Source organism: Canis aureus, chromosome 37 (genome assembly GCF_053574225.1).
Source record: "Canis aureus isolate CA01 chromosome 37, VMU_Caureus_v.1.0, whole genome shotgun sequence".
In the NCBI taxonomy this organism is placed as follows: Eukaryota; Metazoa; Chordata; class Mammalia; order Carnivora; family Canidae; genus Canis; species Canis aureus.
Window position 1 is genome coordinate 18,805,889 of NC_135647.1, and position 26,098 is coordinate 18,831,986.

Genomic DNA, 26,098 nt, shown 5'->3' on the forward strand with positions numbered 1-26,098 from the left:
GGGGCTCACGGTGAGGGCGGGGCTGGGGGCGACACGTGGGGAGCTCCCGTGTTTCTGTGCGCGGCCGGGAAGGGTGGGCGCGCCCCTCGCGCGTGGCAGTGGTCGGGAGAAGAGCGTTCGAGGGGAAACTGATGGTTGGGCACCTGGCAAACTGCGGTCAGGGTGGCCTCCGGGTGGCCGGCAGAGTCGGGGCCGAGGAGCGCCAGGTGAGTCACCCGGCGCTTGCGCGGTCGCCCTGCCAAGGGTACCTGCCCCGAGGCTGCCCGGTCGAGGATGCTCCGGGGCCACGCGGATCCCCGGGCGCAGGCAGGGTTCCCCCGAATGTAGCTTCAGATGCCCGGGCTCGGCCGCGAGACTCCGACTCCCGCCTGCGGGGAGGCGCGGCGCGAACCGGGGCGGGGGGGGGGGGGGGGGCCGCAGGGCCCGACCTCCCCCCCCCCCCGGGTTCCGGAGCAGGGGTGCGGGCAGCGGCCGGGCTTCGGGGCTCCGCGGCCGGCCGGGCGGACGCTTACCGGAGGCCGCTCCGACCCAGGACCCAGGGAACTCAGGCGGGGCGCGGATGACAACCCGGACGGCGGGGCCCCAGGACCCCAGGGCCCCAGGTCCCCGAGCCCAGGCCCCCACCCCCGCGCTTTCTTCCTCCGGCCCGAAATCCCGGGGTCTCCTCGGGACTGAGCGGGCCCTCTCCTCCCCTCTCCGCCCTCCTTTCCCCTCCCCTTCCTCCTCCCCTCCCCTTCCATCCTTACCCCTCTCCTCCATCCCCCTCCTTTCCCCTCCCCTCCCCCATCCCTCCTTTCCCCTCCCCTCCCTTCCCCCTTCCCTCCTTTCCCCTCTCCTCCATCCTCCCCCTTTCTCCTCTCCCCTCCTTCCCCTCCCCTCTCCTCCATCCTCTTCCTCCTCCTCCCCTTCCCCCACCCTCCCCTCCCCCACTCCCGCCCTCCCCCCTTCTTCCCCTCCTTCCTCCCTCCTTATCCCTCCCCTCCCCCTCCTCATTCCTCCCCCTCCCTCCTTACCCCTCCCCCTCCCTCCTCCTCCTTTCCCCTCCCCTCCCTCCTCCCCCCTCCTTACCCCGCCCCCTCCCCTCCCCCCACTTTCCCCTCCCATCCTTCTCCTCCCCCCTCCTTCCCCTCCATCCTCTTCCTCCTCCTCCCCTTCCCCCACCCTCCCCTCCCCCACTCCTGCCCTCCCCCTTCTTCCCCTCCTTCCTCCCTCCTTATCCCTCCCCTCCATCCTCCTCCCCTCCCCCTCCTTACCCCTCCCCCTCCCCCCTCCTCCTCCGCCTCCTTTCCCCTCCCCTCCCTCCTTATCCCCCTCCCCTCCCCCCACCTCCCCCTCCCATCCTTCTCCTCCCCTCTCCCTCCCCGGGCAGCCGGGGCGCAGCGGGCGCGCGCGGACTGGGCCTCGGCCTCGGCGGGCGCGGGGCGGGGCGCGGCCGGGGCGCGGCCCGCGGGGGGCGGGGCGGGGGCGGGGCGGGGGCGGGGCGGGCGGCGGCGGGCGCGGAGGGGACCGGCCGCGGCGGCGAGAGCGCGCCAGCCCCGCCGTGATGCCCGCGCGCCCCGGACGCGTCCTCCCGCCGCTGGCCCTGGCCGCGCTGCCGCTGCTCCTGCTGCTGGGCGATGGCGGCGGGCGCGGGCCCGGGGGCGCCTGGGCCCAGGGCGCGGCGGGGGGCGAGGACGGGCCCCAAGCGGGCGCGGGCGGGGGCGCGGGCGGGGGCGCGGGCGCGGGCGGGGGCGGCCAGGACCCGCACGCCCGGCACCTGTACACGGCCGACATGTTCACGCACGGGATCCGGAGCGCCGCGCACTTCGTCATGTTCTTCGCGCCCTGGTAAGTGGCCGCGCTCCTCGGGGCCCCGCGGGGGCGGGGGGCGGGGGGCAGGGGCGCGGGGGGCGGGGGCGGGGGCGCTCGCGGCTGACGTGGCGCAGGGCGGCCGGCGGTGCAGGAGGGCGGGCCCCAGGCCACCGCCGGGAGGAGGCCGCCCGCCCCGCCCCGCCCCGCCCCCCGAGGCCCCGCCCCCACCCGAGGCCCCGCCCCCACCCCCAACTTCCTGCGCGGCGGCGGCGGCGGCCTGCGGGGGCGGGGGCCCGGGGCCACGTGCGGCGGGGTCTGGGTGCGCTCCCCGCACGCCCGTCCCTGCACCGGGGGCTACTTGTCACGGCCCACCCCGTGCCCGGGGCGGAGGTGGGAAGGGGCAGCTCGGGCCGGGGGTGCCGGGGACCCCCTCGCAGCTCAGAGTGGATGGGGAGCTGTGCCCGGACTCCCGCCCCCCTGCAGCCCCCCGCACCTCCACCCCGCTGCTCCCGTGGGGCCCGGTCCTCTGCTCCCCCCCCTGCAGCCCCCCGCACCTCCACCCCGCTGCTCCCGTGGGGCCCGGTCCTCTGCTCCCCCCCCTGCAGCCCCCCGCACCTCCACCCCGCTGCTCCCGTGGGGCCCGGTCCTCTGCTCCCCCCCCTGCAGCCCCCCGCACCTCCACCCCGCTGCTCCCGTGGGGCCCGGTCCTCTGCTCCCCCCCCTGCAGCCCCCCGCACCTCCACCCCGCTGCTCCCGTGGGGCCTGGTCCTCTGCAAAGCGCGAGCTCCGCAGCCGGCTCCTCCTGCCCGGGCTCTCCGCTGGCCGGTCGCGGCGACCCTTCCCCGGGACCCAGCCTCCGGGGCCCCCCGACGCACGGGAGCCCAGACGCCCGGCGAGGAGCCCGGAGCCGGTTCGAGGGCCCAGGCGGTTCGCAGGCTCACGGCAGCATCTGGCGTGCTTCCCCGGAGCGGGAGAGAGGCTCGCGGAGACGTGGGGAAGGGATGTAGGAAGGAACCGGGAGAAGATGCCCAAGAAAATCCGGCTTGTTCCGAAAATGTGCGGGCGGAAGCTGGAGGAAACTTTTTTTTCTTTCCATAATCAGGCTGTTCGTGCATTTCAGTTCTTTGCAGATAAATCAGCTTCTGGGGCGGGGGCGGGGGCGGGGGAGGCAGGTCTGGGTCAGAGCTGTCACTTATTAACAAAGTATCTCGGGTTCATTGTGTGAGAACCGAGAACCGGCCGGAGGTGAGGTTTTAGAGCTGCCCGAGGCCTAGAAGATATTTTGTAGCAACAAATAATTGTTCATTATTCATAGTTCTTCTGTGAAGGAGTATTTTCAGAGTAACTACTCCAGTTAAATACGCTACTTAATGGGAGCCTTTTTTCAGTGGGATAAGCCCATGGGTTGTTTTTCTTTATTGTTTTAAAAAACTGACCCATAGACATATAAAGTCCATACAGTGCGGATGGAGTTTTAATTTTGGAGTCTCAGTAATACCTACAGCTAGTCCTAGACGGAGTGAGGCACAAGACTGGCAAATCTGGGCATTTGCTCTTAAGGAAATTCCTTTTCTAGATGGATGCTCCCAGAAAAATTAACTTTTGAAGGTTTTTTTCTTCTTCTTAAGAGTCTGCTACAATATACTTAAATAGAGACGCGTGGTTTCTCTGATGGCATTTAAAAGCCTGACTTTAAGAACACATTAGAGCTCACGTAGAACATGCTGTGGGCTACCCCTTTCCCCCATCTCTTTCCAGTTTCCGTCTCCGGAATTTTAGAAGCCCACATATGATCTGGGGGCAGGGGTGGCATGTAACAAAAATATTGCTCTGCATATTTTTGCTCTGAACTTGGTGGATGTAAGGATGTCCCTCTGCTGTAGATTTTGCATTAACGTCAGGCCACAGCTTCTGTATGGCCAGTTGTGGCTCACCTTGAATCTGGTGGACAATGAGGTCAAGGCTGGGGCCACCTCCTGGGGGGGCACCAGGTGGCTTTGCTCCGTTACATGGCCACAGACTGCCTTCTGAATGTAACTACTGTCTCAGAGGTTCATGCTAGAGCCACAAGGGGCCCAACCAGAGGTGCCGACCACATGGCACCTACGGATTGATCCATCACTAAGAAATTGCCGAGCTTAGTACCTGCCAAGCATGTGCTGAGTGCTGGGAATACAGCTGTAAAAAGAACAGTGCTTGTCTTCATGGCACTTGCACCATATAAATTATGTAACTTAATACATAACAGTATAACTTACATGTAACACTGGTTTTCCCTCACAATTACCGTCCAGGAAAGAAGGAATCATACTGTATTTGAGCTTCTTGTAAAGCAGGGGTTCTCTTTGCTGGCCAGGATAGTGCTTGCACAGGGAAGCCACATTAGCTTGAAGCCGACTTGTCCAGGGCTACCTTTCCGTCCTTGTTATGGAGGTCAACTGTCAGAAAAGAAAAGAAGCAAAGAAAAAAAAAAGACGCAATTTAACACTGATTTTCTTGAAAAGTTACTTTGAGGACAGATGGACCATTTTCAATGTCGGGGCGTTCATATAAGCACACATTTTAAAGATCACTTTGAAAAGTAATAGGGCAACTTTGTTCCTTTGTAGACATCGTGAATACACACCAGGTGATTGACCCCCCCCCCCTCCGCCCCAGGCTGTAATTCTGTGTGATTGTCCTTGAGGCTCGAGATCCAAGTTTCCAGTCCCGGCTCATGCAGACTTCAGATACGGCATTGTAGGCAGCTGATAAGTAAAGATGGTCAGTTCTGTCTGCATTTGCAGATACTTATTTAGGAGAGTCTCAGCTAAAAAGGAGCGATTAAGGCGAGCAGTGCAAAGTTGCTGCAGGAGAGCAGGGAGCCAGGGAGGTTTCCAGAACAAGAGAAGGGCACCAAGCAGCCTGGGAAGTCAGAGCTGACTGCTTGGAGGAAGTGACACCCAAACTAGACCTGAAGGGCAAATTCCTGTCTGCCCAGGTGGGCCTAGAGAGGCGGTGTCCGAGGGAGCCGGTACCGCTTCCTGGGGGGCAGGCCAAAGCAGGGCCCTTCCAGAAAGTGCTGGTAGTAGCATTTGGCTCCGGGACCGATGGCAAGGGCAGGCGGGCAGCAGGGGAGGACCGCAGGCCCTGAGCAAGGTGGGTGGCAGGCCCAGTGCCTTGCTGGGTGTCCCTTTGGGGCTGGGAACCCCGCAGGGGCTCCCCGGTGGTGGCGGCAGGGCAGCGTGCTGCAGTGATACCCACAGAGGTGGGTCCGGCGCCCTCTGGCCCGAGACTCAGCGTCCCCTCACCCGCTTCCAGGTGCGGACACTGCCAGCGGCTGCAGCCTACCTGGAACGAGCTGGGAGACAAGTACAACAGCATGGAGGACGCCAAGGTCTACGTGGCCAAGGTGGACTGCACGGCCGACTCAGACGTGTGCTCCGAGCAGGGTGTGCGAGGATACCCCACGTAAGTCGGGGCCTAGTCCCCTGCGCGTCCCGCGCTAGGCTTCTGGTAGCCCACTCTGTGGTCTGAGGGGGGGAGGCGCTGAAGCTAAGCCCGGAGGGCTGACCCTCACGCAAGAAGAAATGCCTTCTTGGGCTTTGTTTGGAAAACGCCTTTCATTAATCCGTGTGGGGTTTTCCTGTTTCTAAGAGTGTGTGTGTGTGTGTGTGTGTGTGTGTGTGTAAGAAGCAGAAACGGTGGCCTCCGCGGCGTCCCGTCAGCCGTGATGCTCACAAGTACCTTGACCCCACGAGCAAGCTTTGTCATCAGTTTTACTTTGAGTCTTTGGTCACTTCTGTTGTTGTCGAGCATCCTTCCTGGAGTAAGTTCCCAAGCGACGCGCGCAGGGCTGCTTCTGTTGGAAGGAAAGGGGACAAAGGAATCTAGCCGCTCTAACAAGGGGCGTTCCTTACGGCCTTGACTGTTAAAATAAATTTTGGGGGGTGGAGGGTGGGGTGTTAAGAGACAGAAATTGAAACTGGCCCAGTAAGCAAAAGGGGATGAAATGGAAGGCGGTGGAAGAAGCTCTGAGGCTCAGCTCCTCCAAGGGTTTAGGGCCCCGTTTAGTCCCGTAAGTGATTAACCCTTCCAGCCCTGCATCCCTCGCAGTCACGGTGGGCTTGGGCTCACCACCGATTGCCCAGCTTCAATGGAATGTTCTTTGCAGTCCTTGTGGCCAAAGGGGCAGGGTATCTTAGGCAGCAGCCCCCCTCAGACCGCAGGCAGGTGGTAGAGTGAAGGTGCGGTTTCCATATGTATGGCGGGGTGTTGGCCACTGTATTCCCCAGATACTGGTTCGTGTTGATGAAAGAAGGAAATTCTTGTAAAACCTGGGCCTGTCTTCAGACCCGAGAGACAGCATGGAAAAGTGTAGCGCAGAAGAGGGGAGGGAGCTCTGGGCTGGAACCTAAAAGCCACGTCAGAATCCTGGTCCTACCCTTTATTTATCACGCAGGCCAGGTCACGCTATTTAACCTCGGAGTCTGAAAAAGGATGTTGATACCACCCCCTCCAGTAACATTGTTAGATGAAATAACATGTTTGCAGACACTGATCTGAACACACACAGTAAATGTCTAAGGTTTTCCCTAACATTTGGAATTCGGGCATTTTCACAAAGGACACTAGAATTCTTGGTCTTTGGTGACCAGTGCTGATCTAAGTGCCATCATTCAGATCAGATCAGTAGAGAAAATTTTCTACCACGTGCACCTACCTAGAGGCATCATTGTCCTATGCTTCATAGCGTTGCCTTTAAAAGAAACTCCGCATAGACGGAGAGCGTCGCCAGGAAGCCGTCTGAGTGGTGGGTCCAGGTGAGGAGATTGATGCTTACCTGTTGAGAGCCCGTTACTTTCAAGGTGCAGAGATGTTAGGCTATGGTGTCCACTCTTAAGGAGTGGGCCGAGTGTGGCCATGTGGTCATGTGTGCCACCAGCCACACCACTGGGAGGGAGGCAGGCCTCGTGAGGCTGAGCAGAGCAAGTGTGAGGGGGCGGCAGAGGGTTCCACCTCCACCTGGTCATCTGAGCTATCTGGCTGCGACATCACTTGCTCCATAGATGTTATCCACAGATTTTTAAATATTTCATTTATTTATTTGTGAGAGGTGGAGCGGGGGGAGGAGCAGAGGGAGAGGGACAAGCAGACTCCAAGCTGAGCACAGAGCCTGACGTGGGGCTCGATCTCCTGACCCTGAGATGGTGAGCTGAGCCAAAATCAAGAGTGGGATGCTCAGTCAACTGGGCCGCCCCGGTGCCCCATTATTCTCAGATTTTAAAGAGCCCCGTTGAATCACATGTCCTGATTTAGGAGATACGGTCTCCCCGAGAACACCATGCACTGGTTTTGTGTCCTTAAAAAGAACTGAAGTGAGCTCGCACGACAGTGAACATTGTTTGGGAAGGACATTCTTCTGCGACCCTCACAGCCCTGAGCCGGTGCTGGAGGACAGATTTCTTTCGGGGAATGCAGGAGGCAGGGTGCACCGCGTTAACCCTGGTCCCACCGGGCATTCACGTATTGACCTGTGTGAGATTTGCTTCCCCCGACACGGTGCCCATCTCAGGGAGATGCAGCAGATGATGGATGCAAATGCCTGAGCACACGGTGTGGGGTCCTTCTAGCCATGGGCCCTCCCACTGAAATAAAGGGTTGCACGGGGAGAGAGTTGGGGTTCCCATTCTCCTAGGATTTCTCAGGGTGCTTAGAAAAGTGTTTGGAGGTCATGCTGTTGAGCCGGTAAGGAATCCGCATCATCTGGGGGAGGTTTGCTAGGGCTGCCGACACAAGCACTGCAAACCAGGTGACTGAAGAGAACAGAAATTTATCGTCTCACAGTTGGGGAGGCCAACAGCGCTCTGAAACCCAGAGGGGAATCCTTTCTGGCCTCTGCCTAGCGTCTGGTGGTGGCTGCACCCAAACCTCTGTCCTCACGGCCTTCTTTCTCTGTACATGGCTCTCTCTGTGTCCAAATCCCCCCCCCCTTTTTTTTAAAGATTTTATTTATTCATTCATGAGAGACACAGAGAGAAGCAGAGACATAGGGAGAGGGAGAAGCAGGCTCCATGCAGGGAGCCCAATGTGGGACTCGATCCGGCCAGGTTCCTGGGATCACGCCCTGAGCCAAAGGCAGACGCTCAAGTGCTGAGCCACCCAGGTGTCCCAATTTCCTCCTTTTTATAAGGACCCCAGACATGCTAGATTAGGGCCCACCCTCGTAGCCTCATTGTCACTTACTTATATCTGTAAGGATCCTATTTCCAAATAAGGTTACATTCTGAGGGACAGGCGGCTAGGACTTCCGACAGGTCGGCTTTGGGCGACCCAAGTCAGCCGGTAACACCACCTCTTCTGTAGCGCTAGGACTGCGATCCTAGATTTCCAGAGTGACCCACTAATGGAGCTTTTTCTCCCCTGCCGTCTCCTTGAAAGAAAAACAGATCACCAGGAAGAGCAAACACCCATGTGGCAGTTTAGAAATAGGGGGAAACATTTGGGGCTGTCCTTTGGGCTCGTACCCTGTGGCCGTCTCCCCATCGCCTCCCTCAGCCCATCTACAGCGAGAACTGGGGCCAGATGCCCCGGACAGTCTGTAAAGGAAGCCCTTAATTCTATCCCTCGGCTCTGTGAACTTAAGGAAGAGCCTCTGGCTTGGGCAGACTACAAAGATTTCTAATCCAACAAGAAGAGATTTCAAAAAATTATTTGTGTGTTGCTTAGCACACACCAAATCAGAAAAAAAAAAAAAAATTCACAGGTGAGGTTTTACTGCATTTTAATGTTAGCAAAGAATTGGAGGGAATGGGCCCGATGGTGCTGGTGGCTCCAGGCCTTTTCCACTCTGAAGAGCCCTGGTGAGGGAGGCCCCCCTGGAAGAGAGATGGGGGGGGGGGGAGGGCATGGGGGGGGACTCCACTAAGCATCTTCTAGCTCTCACGGGCACAGCAGGTTTCCAGAGCTTCCAGAGGTCCCAGGGGTGGGTGCGGCCTTCGGATCCATGAGATCATCCTCGAGCTGCATCCTCGAGCTGCTCACCACGTATAAGTTGGTCAAGTAGCGGGGTCCTGGCCAGGCTGCTGGGAGTCCGGCCGGGAGGGCCGTAAAGGTCCGAGCTCCCGAGGAGGCAGGGCCCGAACTCTCCCCGGAGGCCCGTGGGCGACGTCGCCGAAGCTGCACGATCTCAGGGTGGGAAGGCCCGTGAGCCCACAGGGATCCCACCGCCTCTTCCAGCTAACGCACTGGTCTCGAACCTTCATTCTGAGGCCTTGGGGAGTTAGCTCTTCAGCCCTGCGGCGCCGAAGCCCGGGTACCTTGAGTTCTGAGGCTGCACCCCGCTGCCAGTGCCCACGCGCGTGACGCACAGCGCAGGGAGATTTGGAGGAAGAGGCGCCCAAAACTGCTGGCCTCTGTTTCCCTCCTTCTGTGGTTGCCGTATATTCCTGCTGCATCCTCGACGCCTCCTGTGAAGCCCTATCTAGAGCCTGTTTTTCCGTCACCGTCACCTGTTGAATGGCACAGGATCTGGAGGTGTGCTTCCCGCCCCCGGCGGGGAATCCTGCTCGGCCACCAGAGGAAGCGGCGGGGAATCCTGCTCAGCCACCAGAGGAAGGGCTGTGCATTCTATCTGCAGCCCCCTTCGGAGGCTAATTTACATGGAAAAAGAAAATTCCTGCTCCGTAGGGGAAGTGATAGACCCTTTCAGGCAATGTCAAGGCTGTTCTCATGCTGGAAATGTAAATTCTCCCAGAACCTGGACATTCATGCTTTGTAAGAGTCGAAGAGCTGACAGGGTAGCCCGGAAATACATTTATTGCCAAACAGTACTATGTCTACTACATTTTTAAATTTTTTGTTTAAAGATTTTATTTATTCATGAGAGAGAGAGAGAGGCAGAGACACAGGGAGAGGGAGGAGCAGGCTCCATGCAGGGAGCCCAACGTGGGACTCGATCCCCGGATCCCGGGATCACGCCCTGGGCCGAAGGCAGGCAGGCGCTCAACTGCTGAGTCACCCAGGGATCCCCCCGCCACTTTTTTAAGATTTTATTTATTCATGAGAGACAGAGAGAGAAGCAGAGGCAATAAATTATTTTCTTTAAAAACTGTAAGAGGGCAGCCTGGTGGCTCGGCGGTTTAGCGCCACCTTTGGCCCAGGGTGTGATCCTGGACACCCTGGATCGAGTCCCACGTCAGGCTCCCTGCATGGAGCCTGCTTCTCCCTCTGCCTGTGTCTCTGCCCCTTCCCCCCCTCTCTCTGTGTGTTTCTCATGAATAAATAAAATATTAAAAAAAAAAAAATAAATAAATAAAAAAATAAATAAAAAAAAAAATAAAAACTGTAAGACTCTAAGAACTACTAAAGCCTGGGAAGGATGATGAATACCTAGCAAGGAAAAGCCTGGAAGTCCTGTCTCCTAAACCCCAGTGGTTTGGGGTTTCGTTCACAGCCTCTTGGACTTCATGTGTTCTGCTCGGTCTTATTTTTCTTGAATAAGTTAAGAGACTTCTTAAAAGTGTGGGATTAGGTGGATATGTTTTCTCCCGGGACATCATTTCCCTGTCTTTCTGAGGTCTAGCCGAGGGTGGCAGGCCCGTGCCTGGCTGCATGCGGCCCACTGAGGGGTCCCAACGGGACAGCGCCATCCACTCGGAGCGCTCCCACCTGTTGAAAACTGCTCTGTCTTGTCCTCTCTCGACCTTTCAGCTTGAAGTTTTTCAAGCCTGGCCAGGAAGCTGTGAAGTACCAGGGGCCTCGGGATTTCCAGGCACTGGAGAACTGGATGCTGCAGACGCTGAACGAGGAGCCTGCGGTGAGTGCAAGGAGGCCTCCCCACCTCCCGTCCTCTCTCCCTTCCTACAGTTCGGGTAGTAAAGAGGCCGGTAAGGTCCCGTTTCGAAGCACCTTTATAGTCTTAGAAATGGATCGACGTTTGTAGGTAGAAAGGGACTCTTTTTTCCTTCCCAGTTTCTGTTTATTGTGGTAAAATACACATGGTACGAAATTTACCATCGTAGCCATTTCTGAGCACCCAAATCCGGTGGTGGTCGGCGCGCTGGCCCTGTTGTGCAGCCATCCCCAGCCCTCTCTTCACCTTGCAGAACCGAAACCCCGTCTCCACTGAACACCAGCCCCCCTCGCCTTCCCCACCCCAGCGCTCCCCGCCCCTCTGCATCCCCTTCTTTTGGTCTCTGTTCTCACTGCTCTGAGTAGCGTAGTGGAAAAAGGTGAACTGTTACCGACCGAGCTTTTTATTATGGAAATACTCAGACACGCACACGAGTAGAGAGAAGAGTAACAGGCAGTGCGTGAACGAGGGGGAGGATGACGATGGTCCCCGATGCTCCCCGTCTTGCCCACCTTGTGCTGTGCCCTTGTCTGGCTGCGGAGTCAGCCCTCGGGAGAGCATCATCTGTGGACACCCCAGGGCACATCTCACAGAGGTGCACTTAGTACTTTTTAACATCAACCTCTGTGCCGCGCTCACACGTATACAAGTGACGCTAATTCTTTAGCATCACGGATTGACTCGGGGTCAGGGCCAGGCCTAAGCCCAAATATCCAGTCCAGGCCAACTTCCCGCCTTCTCTTGCCGTGTGAACCCCTCCTTTTCCTCTGGACTCTGAGGACCGAGGTGCTCGCCAGTGTGGCCAATAACGTCATTTAATAAAAACCTTTAATACTCTCAGTGTCTGCCCTCCCTGGCCTCAGGGTAGTGAGATCAGGGCGGTGTGGAGACTGTAGGATTTCTGAGAGAATTTCTAAAGATGCAGCTGTGTGTAGAATGTTACTAAGAAAATTCTGCAGTTCTCCCCCTCCAGTTGATGTTGGGGGTCTTAGTTTTGTCTCACAAATCAGTACGATCATAAAGCATCCAGTAAGCGTCCCTTCGTGTGCGGCGTGTTCTGCTTTAACGCAGATGCTCAGGAGGCTGGGTTGGGTTTGACGGCTCATGGCGCTGTGTCGTGAGGGTCCGGAAAGATGGCCAGCGGCCCGTGCTGTAGGATTCTGACGAAATAAGAGCCCCTGAAGTCTAACTTCAACAGAATGGTTCAGTGAGACGAGACGGCTTTAGGGTCGGAGGTGGGCGCTCGCTGCCTCGAAGGTGGTCCGCGCCCGCATGAGGGACCAGCAGGCTTTGGGGGCTCTGCTGCTGTCGGGGTCACTGCCCAGGGTGACTGCGTGGTCCTCTGGCTGTCCCCACGTTGTGCGTAGATGTCACAGCCTGTCGGAAGCGCACCTGCTACTCTGGTGCCGGGTCCCCTCGTGCTCACCAAGGCTGCAGCTAACTGCATGGTGCAAGGCCTCGAAGGAGGGTTGAGCCGAGACTTCATCTAATTTTAGGTAACGGGGAAAGCCACAAGCCCTCAGAGTCCATCTGCATGTTCGTCAGGGCCAGAGAGTTACATGTGCAGGTGGAACTTTCATGCAGATTTAAACTTCAGTTGGTTTCCTCTGTGAAAATGTTCTCTGATTGGAGGAGACCAGCTTTCAAAAGTCAATGGTCTCACAAACACGTTCATCTCTTTTCTCATCGTTCTTTGGCGCCAAAATGCCAGTCTTCTGTGACGGCTTCGCTCAGGAAACCCGTAGGCACGTGAGGACGGCAGAGGGACTTGTCCAGTGCACTGAGCTCCCCTCTCAGGCCGTGGCAGCCCCAGCGCAGGCGGGGAAGGACCGAGGCCGGCCTCTGCCCGCTGGCGGCGGAGACGTCCTGAGCCCAAGCGGGTGTCCCCTCCGGTGGGGGGCTTGGCTGCTGGGGTCCACCCGCGCCCCATGCCCTCGCTCCCACAATCGCTGGGAACAGTAACGGTGTGCCTCATTGTAGGAAAGTTCAGATACGCCCACCTTATATTGCAAACCGAAAATTCTTTTCAATTTGGAACTTGCTTTTTATTGGAGGTGAAAATGTTTTAAAAAGTTCTTCATCCGTATTTATACCTCAGTAACTCGATGTATACGTTTTTTGTGTATTGAAACAGGATAGCTTTAGATTGCCCCCACCCAGTGTTGTGGCAATAGTAGAGAAACTCAAAGAAAGAAAGAGAAAGAAAGAAAACCTGCTACTTTGTTTTCAATTTCCGTATTTGCTTCTGTATTTTTTTCTTAAATAGTTAAAACCATATAAATGTCATCTTTTCACAAGTGATATTTTTATATAGTTACCTTTATATTGATCATATATTTTTTAAAGATCTTATGTATTTGTCCATGAGAGACACACAGAGAGAGGCAGAGACACAGGCAGAGGGAGGAGTCAGGCTCCCTGTGGGGCGCCCAATGTGGGACTTGATCCTGGGACCCGGCCCGAGCCGGAGGCAGACGCCCCTCCGCCGAGCCATCCAGGCGCCCCTGTATGTATCAATTTGATACTGTCACGTGGGTTTGCCAGAACTCAGCTCCTTCTTGTCAATGGATATTTAGGTCATTTACAATTTTTCCATCAGAAGTGCTCAAGGAATGTGATAATCTTTGTAAAAGACATCTTTTCCTACTTTTGAGTGAGGTTTTTTTTTTTTTATTTAAAGATTTTATTTATTCACGTAAGACAGAGAGAGAGGGGCAGAGACACAGGCAGAGGGAGAAGTGGGCTCCAGCAGGGAGCCTGACGTGGGACTCGATCCCGGGACCCCGGAATCACGCCCTGGGTCGAAGGCAGGCACTCAACCGCTGCGCCACCCGGGGATCCCCTAGAGTGAGGTTTTTAAAAACCTGTCACCAAAAAAAAAAAAAAAAAAAAAAAAACCTGTCACCAGACAAAATTGTAAGGCCAAGCAAGCCAGGCCACTCGCAGGTGAGTAGGGCAGGCTGCCGTCGGGGGCTGCGGCGCGGCCCCGGAGCAGGTGGGACCATAGGAGGCCTCCTGCAGCCTCCGGCCGTGCGCCGTCACTGCTCCTCATGGCTTCACCTGGATGTTGTCCTTCGGAGAAACAGGCGCGGCCAGGTAGGACCTGAGTGGCACCCGCCCCCGTGCGGGGCTCCCTGTCGCCTCGGGCGCTTGGGTTGAGGCCCCCGCTGTGTGGTGCTGCGGTGACAGGACGGCTCCTGCTCTGGCACCGGCAGATGCGTCCCCCAGAAGGCCCCTCGCCGCTCTTCGGGGCCAGCGCTCGGGGAGTTCACCTCGAGCTCCCCGGGGATCGGAGGCCCTGCGCCAGGGAGCGGGCGGCGTGTCCCTTGGGGTGGGCCTGGCCCCTGCGTCTGGCCGCTGTGTCCCCGTGGGGACACCGCCAAGGGGCTTCCTGCAGGAGCGTGGATTCCCGCCTCGGGTTCCCTCCACACAGCAGCATCCCACGGAGTCTGATGTAGCCAGGTCAGGGAGGAGGCCTGTGGAAGGTTCTAGACAGACACGAGTCTCCTCCTCAGCAGGTCTCACTACGTCTCCGCATGGAAACCCAGTGACCGTTGTCTCGTTTCTCCCCATTAGACACCAGAGCCAGCAGCAGAACCGCCCAGAGCCCCTGAGCGCAAGCAGGGCCTGTACGAGCTCTCAGCGAGCAACTTTGAGCTGCACGTGGCACAAGGTATGCCGGGTGAATGGCGTGGCTGTCCGCGGCGGGAGACGCACCTCAGAACCACTGAGCATCCGCCGCTCCTTGATCTGCCGGGCGTTTCCTTCTTGGCACTTGAGGGCTCACAGGAACGTCTGTGGCACTGAGCCTGGTTTCTCTCTTCCAGACCTGTTAGCATCCTTGTTCCCGCTCTTCCTCTTGGCAGTGATTCCTCTGGTCCCTGTCCTTAGATGCCAGTTTTAAGGCTAGCCGAAGCCTTAAGCTCACAAATCACAAACGGGCACACTTAATTTGTACACCAGCTGGACGGTGCCTCCTCGGCTGAGAAAGGATTTACTTATATTAATGTGAATCGTGCTTATCGACCTAAGGCAGAAATAGAAGTGTCTTATGTATTTACACTAGAATTTAGTGGGACCGTCATGTGCAAAACAGAACGGGTGTTCTTTATGCTTAAAATACTTTTCTGTATCACATCCCCCTTTTTTTTGAAAATGGTCTCCCGAATACAGAATGACCTGTGTACAGTCTCTAAGGTCAATGGCACGTAAGTCCCCGATTCGCACGTTCCCGAACAGCTGGCTCGAAAGCACATGCAGCCCCCTCGTCCATCTCCGTGCTCAGAGGCAGCCGCGAAGTCCTCCCAGAAGACTGGGTTGGAAAGGTGGTGAAAAGGGCTAAAAATCCTGCCCGGCCTTGTCACTCCACGGCCGCCGAGTCGCAACCCCACCCCACCTGAGGCCTAAGAGACTTCCTGCGACACCTTGAGCTGTTCTCCCTGGAGTGAAAGGTTTGTCCGGGCGGGGACGGTGCGGCCTCGGAGTGTTTTCCCTGACGGGGCTCACGTTAGTGCCCACGAGCTCCGCTGGGTCCATCCCCAAGCAGGGGCTGCTGACCCTCCAGTGGGCTCCTTCTTGGACGTCTCGTCCCCGCCTCACGGACAAGGCCAGCACCGTCCCTGTCTGGGGGGGCGCGGCTGCAGCCTTGCAGCTCAGGTGCCGATTTGTTGCATCAAGTTTTTCACCATTTCCCTGGAACGTGTCGCGGCTGTGGTGATAACGCGGCGTGGGCAGGTGGCGCGGCCGAGTCCTGCACACGTTGGTGCCTGGGGGTTTGTTCTCACTCTGGTCACGGCCTGATTTGGGTCTCGTCTCAGCCAAACATCTTTTAGTCTGGTCAATGTAGAACAGCCTAGAAAAAATCTTCAGTATCTAAGTAATGAGATTGTGTGGGTTTGGGTTGTGTTGTTTTTTTTTTTCCCTCCTGACCAAGGGGATGTTAACTCAGGTTTTAAATCCGTTTATTTTTATTGTCAAATAAGGTACAAAAAGCAAACGTGGAGCTTAGTGAATTGTTCTAGAGTAGCCACTCTGTAACCACTGTCCAGTTCAAGAAATAAGACCGCCAGCCTCTCTTAACTCTGGCCACGTCCCAGCCCTCCTGCCCTCACGGAGGTGGCGTCCTGACTTTATGGAAACCGCACCTTACTTTATCATTCTCCGCCCAAATATGCATTCCTTTTTTTTTTTTTTAAAGACTTTATTCATACGAGACACACAGAGAGAGGCAGAGACACAGGCAGAGGGAGAAGCAGGCTCCCTGTGGGGAGCCTGATGCGAGACTCGATCCCAGGACCCCGGGATCACTCCCTGAACTGAAAGCAGGGCTCAACCGCTGAGCCACCCAGGCGTCCGCCCAAATATGCATTCCTAAAACTAATGTTTAGTTCATTCTTTCTTTCACATACATCCCTTGCGAGTCTCAATCTACGTGCCTCCCCAACACCTCATTTTCTTCCTTGCGCTCTGGTTGCTGAGCACAGAGGTCATGAGACCTGCGGAATTCTCCAGCCCGGACTTCGCCAGTCCTGTCCCCGTGGTGCGGTTTGACGTGTTTCCCTAAGTCCGTTAATTTATTAGGGTTGCCGGATGCTGATATTCTAGTGAAAACGTCCTTCTTTTCATTGTTTGACGGAGAGAAACTTGCCCTCCTTCGTCACACGGTCATCCAGCGGTACAGCTCGTGTAAGACAGGCAGGGGAATTGCCCGATTCTTCCCCTTTATTGCCAGTTCTTCAAATGAGGAGTTGGTTCCCTGCTGTCCCCCAAAGATAACAAACTAGAATTTGTTTTGAGGCTCCTCGTGGGCTCACAGACTTTGTCGGCGGAGTCACTTGTGACCAGCAAAAGGGTTCATACTGACGTTAGCGTAGCAGGAGGACCACGATGCCTCCCTCCAGTCTCTAGTAAGGTGTGACGTGAGTAACCCTCCTTCTCCCTTCTCTGCCCCGGCTCCCCACCGAAGGCGACCACTTTATCAAGTTCTTCGCTCCGTGGTGTGGTCACTGCAAAGCTCTGGCTCCAGCCTGGGAGCAGCTGGCTCTGGGCCTTGAACATTCTGAAACTGTCAAGATTGGCAAGGTAAGTGAAAGCCCTTATTACCCTGGAAATAGACCGCCTTTGGCTGGATTAATTAGCAGAGTAGCCCATTATTCATTCCGTGTGCAAAGTCGCAAACGTGATTTATTAATTCCATTTAGTGTGCCACTTGATAATTCATTTCGCCTTCACAGATGGCAGGCTGGTTTCAAATGTGCTGGCTTTTCCACAGCCTCCAGATAAATTATGGCTTTGGCTCCTTTGTTTATTTTGAAGCAATGGCCAATTCTGAATTGGCAGCCCCAGAGCCCTTCCTGCAAAGATACGGGGCACAGCCTTCGTGAGTGCTCGCTGGCCGGACTTGGAGGCCATCCACATTTGACCTCACCCAAGAGCTGTCACCGAGAGGAGCCTGAGCTCCGTGCTCACAGAGGCCTGCACAAGGGCCCCCTCCGGTGAGCCCCGCTCTCCCTGCTGCCTGGGAGTCTTTCCAGCTTCCCCCACTTTGCGGAGAGAAGCCAGAAATGGTGTCTAACAACTTCTGTGTAAGTGGATTTTCTGGAAATATCCAGAGCAGCTCCTGGACCGTCAAACACTTTCAGCCTCACCCAGCCTTTAGCACCCACCAGACATCCAGGCACGGGTTTCCTTTTATGAAAATCCCATTTTTTGCTTCGCCAGCGGGCTGATTTGTTTACAGAAGTAATGCTGCGTGTCCAGGAACTGCAGTTAATGAGATGCTCCGCCCAGTACAGGGAGACGGTCCGAAGTGTGAGCTTAGGAACCGGGTAGACCTGGCCGGCCACCCCTCGGCCACCCCTCGGCCACCCCTCCACACCTCGGTCTCCCCGCTGGGCAAAAGCGCGAGGAGACCTGACATGTGGCGGGTGGTGCGGGTGAAAGTCGGATGCTTCGTGGGACGCGTGGCATGAGGCACGTGCCTGGTGAACTGTAAGAGTTGTTGTGAGTTCAGTGGATTGAAATACTTTCGATTACACATTCTAGTTATACATGTTATGCTTTTGAGTTTAGTGAACATTTCATGGAAGTGGTCAGAATTTTCTTGTCTTCTATCTTCCCAATTCCTTCCATCCTTAAATTACTTTATGAGTTTTTATGGGACATAACTTCCAGTTTGTGTCAGTAGAGGTTTCTGGTAGAGTCAGGCATGAGCGGCACAGTCTGTCCCTCCAGGCTGGGGCTCTTCATCTCTGGACTCGCAGGCGGCCGGGTGGCCGGGTTAGCCTGGACCTGCGTCATGCGCCCCCCCACCCCCGACTTCAGGCTGGGCCTCCTGGGCTTCCCCTTAATAATCTAACTGCTGACTTCAGTCTTGTGTGTGAAAGTGATATTTTCATCCTACTTTTTTGACACAGTGAAGAACAACTTAGTGTCCCACTAGCTGATTTTAACGCCAGTAGACAATCAGAAAGAAGTGACTTAGGATAAAATGTTTCATGGAAACGTTGAACAGAATCTTGAAAAGATTTAAATGCAATAAATTTAAAGAGCTGTGATGGTGAGTTGAGTTTATAGAACTAAGAACATAATATAACCTTAATTTGAGGTCTTTTCAGTTATCTTTATACCAAGTACTGCTATTTATATACATTTTAAGATTTTATTTATTTGAGAGAGAGAGAGACAGAGAGTGCGTGCACGCAGGTGAGCACGTGCAAACGGGCGGAGGCAGAAGCAGGCTCCCCTCTGAGCAGCCCGACGCGGGGCTCCATCCCAGGACCTGAGATCGTGACCTGAGCCAGAGGCAGACGCTGAACCCACTGAGCACCCAAGAGCCCCCAAATACTCCTATTTAAAATTCACTGCTTGCTCCTCCTTGATTCCACAGTTCCCTAGGTTGGAGCGTGAGGGTAAATCTGCAGGCTAGCATCGGCCTGGGCCTCTGTTGCCCACAGCCAGGCCTCCCGTCCCCAGACGTCAGGCTAGGCTCCCCTTTTCGCTCTGCTCACCAGCTCCAGGTAAAATGTTAACCCAGCACTGGCACGCATAGGTGAGCTGAGTGAGTCGTTTCTCTAAATCTCCCCACCCTGCTCCCTCAGCTCAGGTGGACCCTGGGGTGGCCCTTAGGAAGTCTGTCCCCAAACTGCACCTTGCTGGCAGGGGTGCCACGGACCCAGAAATCGGTGTGGCAGGAAGATTCCTGAAGAAACGCACGGTGACTGTGGTCTTACTTTGTGCTCAGGTTGACTGTACGCAGCACTATGAACTCTGTTCGGGGAACCAGGTCCGCGGCTACCCTGCTCTCCTGTGGTTCCGAGACGGACAGAAGGTACGTCCGCGGGGCCGGGGCTGCCCTCCCCGCAGCGGGCTGCTGCTCGGTGGCTTCACGGCCGTGGCACCTGCCAGCGTGGCTCGTCTGGGCACGGGCTTGAAGGCTTAGGTGATGGCGGAACCGGTGTCGCTCCCTTACCTGATAAGGTTTGGGTGGTGGACAAAACCTGTCCGTGGTCCTCCCGTTTGGAAACGTTTCGGTCGGCTCAAGGTAGCGCCAGATGAGCTGCCCTGCTGTAGCTGCGGGCGGGTCACGGTCCCCAAGCGGGGTCAAGGTGGGCTCCCGGGAAGGTGCTCGCCCCTGGCCGACGGTCAGCTTCTCAAAGAGCGGAGTGGGCCTGCTCGGCCTGGTCCCCAGTGCCCCGCCTAGGAGCGTGGCTCCACACAGCGCCACCGTGACGGCCTCGTGAAGCCGGCCGGCGGGGGTGAGCTCTGAGCGCAGCACCCAGGTGAGCTAACCCGACGGCCTTTTTGGGTGGCCCTTTCCTCGGACAGATCGACCAGTACAAGGGGAAGCGGGATTTGGAGTCCCTGCGAGAGTACGTGGAGTCACAGCTGCGGAGCGCCGAGCGCGAGGCCCCGGAGACCGTCCAGCCGTCGGAGGCCCCGGTGGCAGCTGCTGAGCCCGTGGCGCAGGTGGGTGCTGCTGGGTGCTGCTGGGTGCAGCCGGGTGCTCGCTGCGGTCGGGAGGGCCCACGGCAGCTCCTCTGCTCCAGCACCGCGTGCGACGGGGCAGCGGGGGGCAGGTCACAGTCTCCAGGTGGGTGCCCGCTGCTGACGCCTCCACGTGAACCGTGCTCTTCGGCCGCTCGCACGTGCTGGTAAGGGGTAAACCTGCCAGCTTCTCTGAAGTCGCTGGGAGACAAATCCTGGGAGCATTTGGTGGCAAAGGCTCTGAAAGGCTCCTCCCTTTGAGTCCCTAAGCGCTACATTTGAGGGCATTTGCTAGGAAAATCTGCTGCCGCCAGTTAGGGCCCCACCTCTGTTCATCTTCAGAACCTGCGGCAGTAATTTGAACCCCTGGAAAGGCCCTGAAAGATCAGCAGCAGCAAAGCCTGAGAGGCCGCTGGCCCTCGCGCACTCCGTTTGCTGAGGCCGGCCGTCTCTGACTCACTGCCGTGCTGCCTTCATTCAGAGAGTGGAAGGTTCTGGATTCACTCGTGCATTTTCTGAGCACATTTCAGGCACTGTCCCGGGCCACCAGGAAACAAAAGCAAATAAGAGCGCTTTCCCACCTGGTGGGGCAGATGGAGGGCCACACACACAAAGAGAGGCCCTGGGGCCGTGACCCACGCGTGCGTGCCAGGCCGTTCAGGGCTGTCGTGGGAGCTGGGGGCAGGCGGGCGGGGAGTGTCACCAACTGAAAGGTGCACTGGTGTTTGCCGGAGAGCCGTGGCGGCTGCGGAGAGACAAGGCTTGTCGGATGGAGGAGAGAGCGGGAGCCCGTGGGTGTGCCGCGGCCGGGCACGCGTGGGGCTGGGGCGGCCGGCAGTCGGGGCAGGGGTCACAGAGGCCTGTGTCGGCCGGCCCAGGACTGTGAGCTTCGCCCTGTATGTATTGGGAGCCAGGGGAAGGTATGAGATTTGCATTTTAGATGCTTGGCAGAAAGAGATGGAGAACCAGCGCACTGGGGCCGCAGGATGAAGCAGCCCCCGAACTAAGGCCGTGGCGGGGGCAGAGGGGAGAAGCAGGAGGCGGAAGGAGCCCCGCTCTGCCGAGCACAGTCGGGAAGGTGGCGTGTCTGGGGGGACACCTGGCAAGCCACGGTGCACACCACGTGTGAGAGAAGCGGGGGCAGGGGGAGTTCAGGTATCGAGTTGCTGATTTCCAGGGCTGTGGTGGGGACCAGGCCGAGGGGTCTAGCGGTCAGTTAGACGGGGCCCCGGAGCGGACACCTGTAGGCTTCTGCATCTGCAGCGTTAGGTAGAGGCCAAGGCCGAAGCCGTGGGCGCAAAGGACATTCTCCAGAGCCTCAAAATCCTGTTCTCCTAGGAAACCCGTGCTTGATTGCCTGCCTACCTGAGAGCCATAAAGCCTGTCAACCTATTTCCAGAACAGAATGTTCAAGCTCGTACGACTGTCGTGCATGGCACGCCGAGTTCTTAGCTGGGACACCGGGACAGGGTGGGCAAAGAAAGGGCAGCGTGGCCTGGTTGCGTGGGGCCGGGGCAGTAAGTGTGCAGACACCACCCCCCTCCCCCGCCCCCCCCCCCCCCCAGCAACTCTCGAACCCTCAGCATTTACGTAACAGATCCTGGCTCGCCTGGGACCACTGCTCCCTGGGTCGTAGTCGTGTGGAATTGGAAAACACCGAGTCCTCCCGCCCCCCACCCCGTCCTGCTAGAGTGGGGACAGGGATGGGCCTCCTCGCCCCCATAGCCCATCCCTGACTTGGATTCTTAGGTTGGGGACGACCTGGGTGTTGGTTCCAAGTTGACGTTTGGTCTGAGAAGCCAACAACAGATTTTGTAGTAGCCGCGACCACGTATGTTAGGGGAGCGTGTGTGTCACGGTGGTTACGAAGGTCACCCCAAATTGAGTATCATTATATACCGAACAGCTTCCATTTATAATACACTTTGCCAGCATTAGGTAGGCCTCCCCGGGAGCGTGGTGTCGTATTTCTGGACACAGAGAAAGCTGGAGGTGCTCTATGGCCGCCCGGGCGGGCTGTGGCCTCGAATCACTGAGACTCCAGGGGAGCAGCCCTGTGCGTTTAGTCCCCCGATGTTTATCACGCTTATCACACGATAAATCATCACGTTCTTGCTCTCGTGAGAGGAGCGCAGGTCCATTTTTGGAAAAACCCACGGACGTAATTCCGTAAAGCCCTGTCAAGGCCACATGGCTTTAGAGCAGGCTGCCGCGTGGCACCTTCCCCCGACATTGCCCAGCAGAACGATGAGCGGTTGGTACATTTACTTTGAATTTAAAAACGGAACGAAGCCTGTGATACGTAAAACATGCACCGTTGCCTGTGGTTTCGGGACCGTCCGGGGTAAGGTCAGTGCGCAGAGACCGTTCACAGCTCCGTGTGCTGGGGGGCCGGAGGGCCGGCGAGGACGGCGTGTGCGCCACGTCAGGCGGGCCAGGGAGTCGGGGTGTTGGACCCCTGCTGCGGGGGCTGGGGGCTCCGAGCCTGGGAGGTGTAGACCGGAGCCCAGGCCACACAGAGCCAACCGGGCCGCACCCCAGAGCCCCGGAGGGCGGCAGCAGCACCCGAACCCACTCGGGCTGGCCGAGGACCACGTCCTGCCTCCTCCGGGGCTCAGGACCTGGGCCCTTCTGGTGCAGCTTGTGAAATGCAAGTTGCGTATTTTTGTACGACCCTGGAGCACGCGTGACGGCATCTTAAAAAGATTCTCGAAGTGTGTTCCTGCTACCCCGAAGCACGGCCCTGCTCTGCCTAAGGGATGCATTTGAACCGCGGCTCCCCCCCCCCCCCACGCAGGGCACGGTGTTGGCGCTCACGGAGAAGAACTTCGAGGACACCATTGCAGAAGGATTAACCTTCATCAAGTTTTATGCTCCGTGGTAAGTGGCTGTTTACCTAGAAACTTCTCTGTCCCGGCGCTGGAGTCCCATCGTCACCTCCCACTCTTCAGCCAGCGCGCTCTGCTCGGCGTTGGCGGGGGCCACCTTTACACACAGGTTCGGTTGTAGGAAGTAAGAGGTGGCTGTTGGCGCCTCCGTTCAGCTCGGTTGAGGCCGGTTTGGTGGTGTCCACAAGCAGTTATTTATGGAGGATGAGGTCAGTTAATTTTAAAGTTCAGTCTGTTCGGGGGGAAAACATGAAAACGGAGAATTAGGATGGCCACGTGACAGCTTAGGTTTTGTGGTATCTGTCCTTTTCCAAATAGATTGATTTTTTTTTTTTTTGGTAAAGTCCATCAAACCACGAGTGTCATGACGTTGCTTCACTCCGTGGCCTCTCGGACGTCGTAGAGCAATCCAGTAGAGCTCTGGTGGAGCCGTTCCGGGGGTTACCCGGTGAGCCGAACCTTCCTGCCACATGGTCCTCGGGACCCAGGCAGAGAGGGAGGACGCCTGGTTGGTGCCCAGGGCCACCTGAAGCGGGGCAGGTGGCAGGGGCCAAGACTCCACGTGCCCTCCCTATCCTCTGAGCCTCAGTTTCCTCAGCTGTAAAAGGGGAAGAATGCTTTGTCTTCAAAACAATCCCCTTAGAAAAGCAGAGTCTCGAGGAGAGAGTGTGAGATTCTCTTTCTAAACACGAACGAGTAAGCCCGCCAACGTGTCACTTCTCTGCAGTTTGTTCCATTCTGGGTGTTTGTGAGAAACCACAGTGGCAGAGATAAGAAGTCAGTGAGCCTGTGACTTGCGGGAGTTGTGCAGGGTTTGTCCCTAATGAATAGAAACACAAGGGGCGTCTGGGCGGCGCCGTCAGTTGAGCATCCAGCTCTTGATTTTGGCTCAGGGCAGTGAGATCGGGCCCCACGTTGAGCTCCACGCTTAGCGGGGAGTCTGCTTGAGGCTTCTCCGTCTCCCTCTGCCCCTCCCCCTGCTCGCTCTCTCTAAATTAATCATTTAAACAATAGAATCACTAGTAAATGATACCAAATAAAGTGTTGAGGCTACATAGATCAAATCTGAGGACAGGAGCTCCCTTTAGTGAAGGGGCGCCGTCACGGGTAGGAGGGCAGGCTGGTGCGAACTTGGCATTGGCTTCAGTGCTCGCACCAAGCGGATGAAGCGCCAGGGAAGCCTTAAGGTGGTCTTGAACTTGGGACCATAGCAATCAAACCTAAAATGAAGTGTTTTCTTAAAAAAATGCATCGAGTTGGTTTGGCTTCCTGTGTGTCGCCTGTGCTCATGTTGCATCCAGCTCCTGCTGCTCCACTTACCGTCCTGGAAAGGGTCTCAGAATCCAAACTTGCTTCCACACGAGCTTTGCTGCTACCGGGTTAGCCAAAAGTCTGCTTCGGATTGACTGGAATTCCTTGTTTGGGACGGAGGAGGAGGAAGCGTTAGTGCCCCCGTGGGCGAATTTGATGTTTTACGAACTTCTAGGCAATGGCTGCTTGCCTCTCACGGCAGAACAAGGCTCGGCTTGGCGGCAAGCTGCAGGGGAGCCAGCCTGACCCAGGGCTCCCACAAAGCTGTGTCCTTCTCTTCCCAGGTGCGGTCATTGTAAGAATCTAGCTCCCACGTGGGAGGAACTCTCTAGAAAGGAATTCCCTGGTTTGGCAGAGGTCAAGATCGCGGAGGTGGACTGTACTGCCGAACGGAGCATCTGCAGCAAGTACTCGGTGGGTACATGTGCGTGGAAAGCCCCCCGGGAGCCCTGGCGGGGAGGGGGGTGCCCACATGGAGCCGTCGTCTGAGGTGGTCGTCACCGGGGTGACCCACGCTGCCCTCAGCTTCTCAACGAAGTGTTGCTTGTGTCCTTGTGAGGTTCCCGCTTGTGTTCATTTTGAAAAGCAAAAGAGATGCTGACTCAAAGGAAGGGCTTTTTCCATGAGCTCTCCACCTGTCCTCATGGGGGGATTTGGGGTCTTGCTGTCTGCATAGGAGATGGCGCAGTGGACTCCAGGCTGAGAATGGGGTGCCCCCTACACGGCCGCTCTGGCTGGCTGAGCAGTCTTCGTTCAAACCCTCGAGTGGATTACTTTGCAGACCTAAGCCCATGTTCTCAATAAGGGAAGCAGCCGCACGTCCTGAAAGGGCCGTCCCAGCAAGCCAGACCGCGCCCGGCTTCTTACTGGGCTGTCGCCCACTCTCTGAGCCGTCAGCACAGTCTGCGCGCCCAGAAGATTTGTAATTGACGTTTTTGCTTCTATGATGTCTTGTTAAAACATTTGGAGGCCCTGGAGTTTCCTCCCTCGTTAGATTGAGAGTAGATGTGGGGGCGCCCGGGTGGCGCAGTCAGGTAAGCGGCAGACTCTTGGTTTCCGCTCAGGTCATGACTTCAGAGTCGTGAGGTCGAGCCCCGCTTAGTGGGGAGTCTGCTTGGGATTGTCTCCTCCTCCCCTGCTCTCGAGTAGGCCCCAAGTAAGTAAAATCTTAAATAAAAAAAACTTCTTACAAGAAGATCTTATTTTTTTGGTACCTTAGTCTTAGAAAAGAAGTGCGTTGCAGCTGGAAAACGTATCCTCGAGGATGTTGCTGCCACACCGTGGGGCCCCCAGAGTGGGGGGATTCACCAGGAGCTTGCTGGGAATGCAGAGCCCCAGGCCCACCTGGCCTGCTGCATCGGAATGTGCCTGTGCACCAGGGCTCCGGGTGGCAGCCTGTGCACGAAAGTTCCGGACGCTCCCCTTTTGGGTGACGTCCTCTCTTTGACATTAGTCTTGAGTGTGTTTTTGGATGGGAAAGAGTAGAGCCCCCAAGGCTTTGCTCTTTGCTTTTTTTTTTTAATACTTTTTAAACGGTACATACCTTTCAAGAATGTAGCCACGAGCTCTCCCGGTCACGACGATAGGAGCTTTTCTGGTTTTATTTAAGAAATAATCTGTACGTGACCTGGACCACTGGTTTTCATCTTTTTTTTTTTTTTTTTTTTTTTTTAAGGTACGAGGCTACCCCACATTGTTGCTTTTCCGCGGAGGGCAGAAAGTCAGCGAGCACAATGGAAGCAGAGACCTGGACTCCCTGCACCAGTTTGTCCTACGACAGGCCAGAGATGAGCTGTAAAACCCGCGCCCGGGCCGTCGGAGCGGAACCGCGCGGGTGCCGTGGAGGCTCTGCTCGTGGCTTTTCAGAGAGCTGAATGTACTAAACTTGTGGTATCCTCTTTGTGTGTGTGTTTTTTAAGCCAACACACTCTACAGATTCTTTATTAAGTTTCTCTAAGTAAACGTGTAACTCATGGTCCCTTCGCAAACTAAATATTTTCAGTGGCCGATCTGTCGTCCCCTTCAACCTTCTCTTGATGAATCTAAATGGTTTCCTTTGAGACTAAAATAGAGTTGAGGAAAATCAAATTGCCCAGCTATTTTTGGCTCCTGAGTGATTCTGGTGAAAGCATCCTCTAAAGCATCGCTGGTGAACTGCCCACGAGCTCTGGAAAGGCGGCAGTAGTGCTGCTCCTCTGATCTGAAGGGCAGAACTGGCTGCTTGATCGCGTGCTTGGTCACTAGCTTGGAGCAGATCTAAAAACAGAAACCCCAGGCCTCTGGAAGATAC

At 56.6% G+C, this 26,098-nt stretch overlaps 1 protein-coding gene across 2 annotated transcripts; it reads left to right on the forward strand.

Annotated features, from left to right (window-relative positions):
• Window positions 1-185: 185 nt before the first annotated feature.
• On the forward strand, window positions 186-25,896 carry TXNDC5 (thioredoxin domain containing 5). 2 transcript variants are annotated; one of them, XM_077886104.1, is made up of 10 exons: window positions 186-206; window positions 5,092-5,241; window positions 10,483-10,588; window positions 14,201-14,297; window positions 16,590-16,705; window positions 18,867-18,953; window positions 19,451-19,591; window positions 22,407-22,489; window positions 24,093-24,222; window positions 25,484-25,896. In XM_077886104.1, the coding sequence occupies exons 2-10, from the start codon at window positions 5,153-5,155 to the stop codon at window positions 25,604-25,606; spliced, it is 972 nt and encodes a 323-aa protein (XP_077742230.1). In that variant the 5' UTR covers window positions 186-206; window positions 5,092-5,152; the 3' UTR covers window positions 25,607-25,896. The 2 variants fall into 2 exon arrangements, with proteins under 2 accessions (XP_077742230.1, XP_077742229.1); XM_077886103.1 differs by lacking the exon at window positions 186-206 and adding an exon at window positions 1,508-1,827.
• The last annotated feature ends 202 nt before the right edge of the window (window positions 25,897-26,098 follow it).

Coding starts and splice junctions, on each gene's coding strand:
- TXNDC5 (XM_077886103.1), top strand. CDS start 1,544: ATGCCCGCGCGCCCCGGACGCGTCCTCCCGCCGCTGGCCCTGGCCGCG. Junction 19,592..22,406: donor CTGCTGAGCCCGTGGCGCAG/GTGGGTGCTGCT, acceptor CCCCCCACGCAG/GGCACGGTGTTGGCGCTCAC. Junction 24,223..25,483: donor GCATCTGCAGCAAGTACTCG/GTGGGTACATGT, acceptor TTTTTTTTTAAG/GTACGAGGCTACCCCACATT.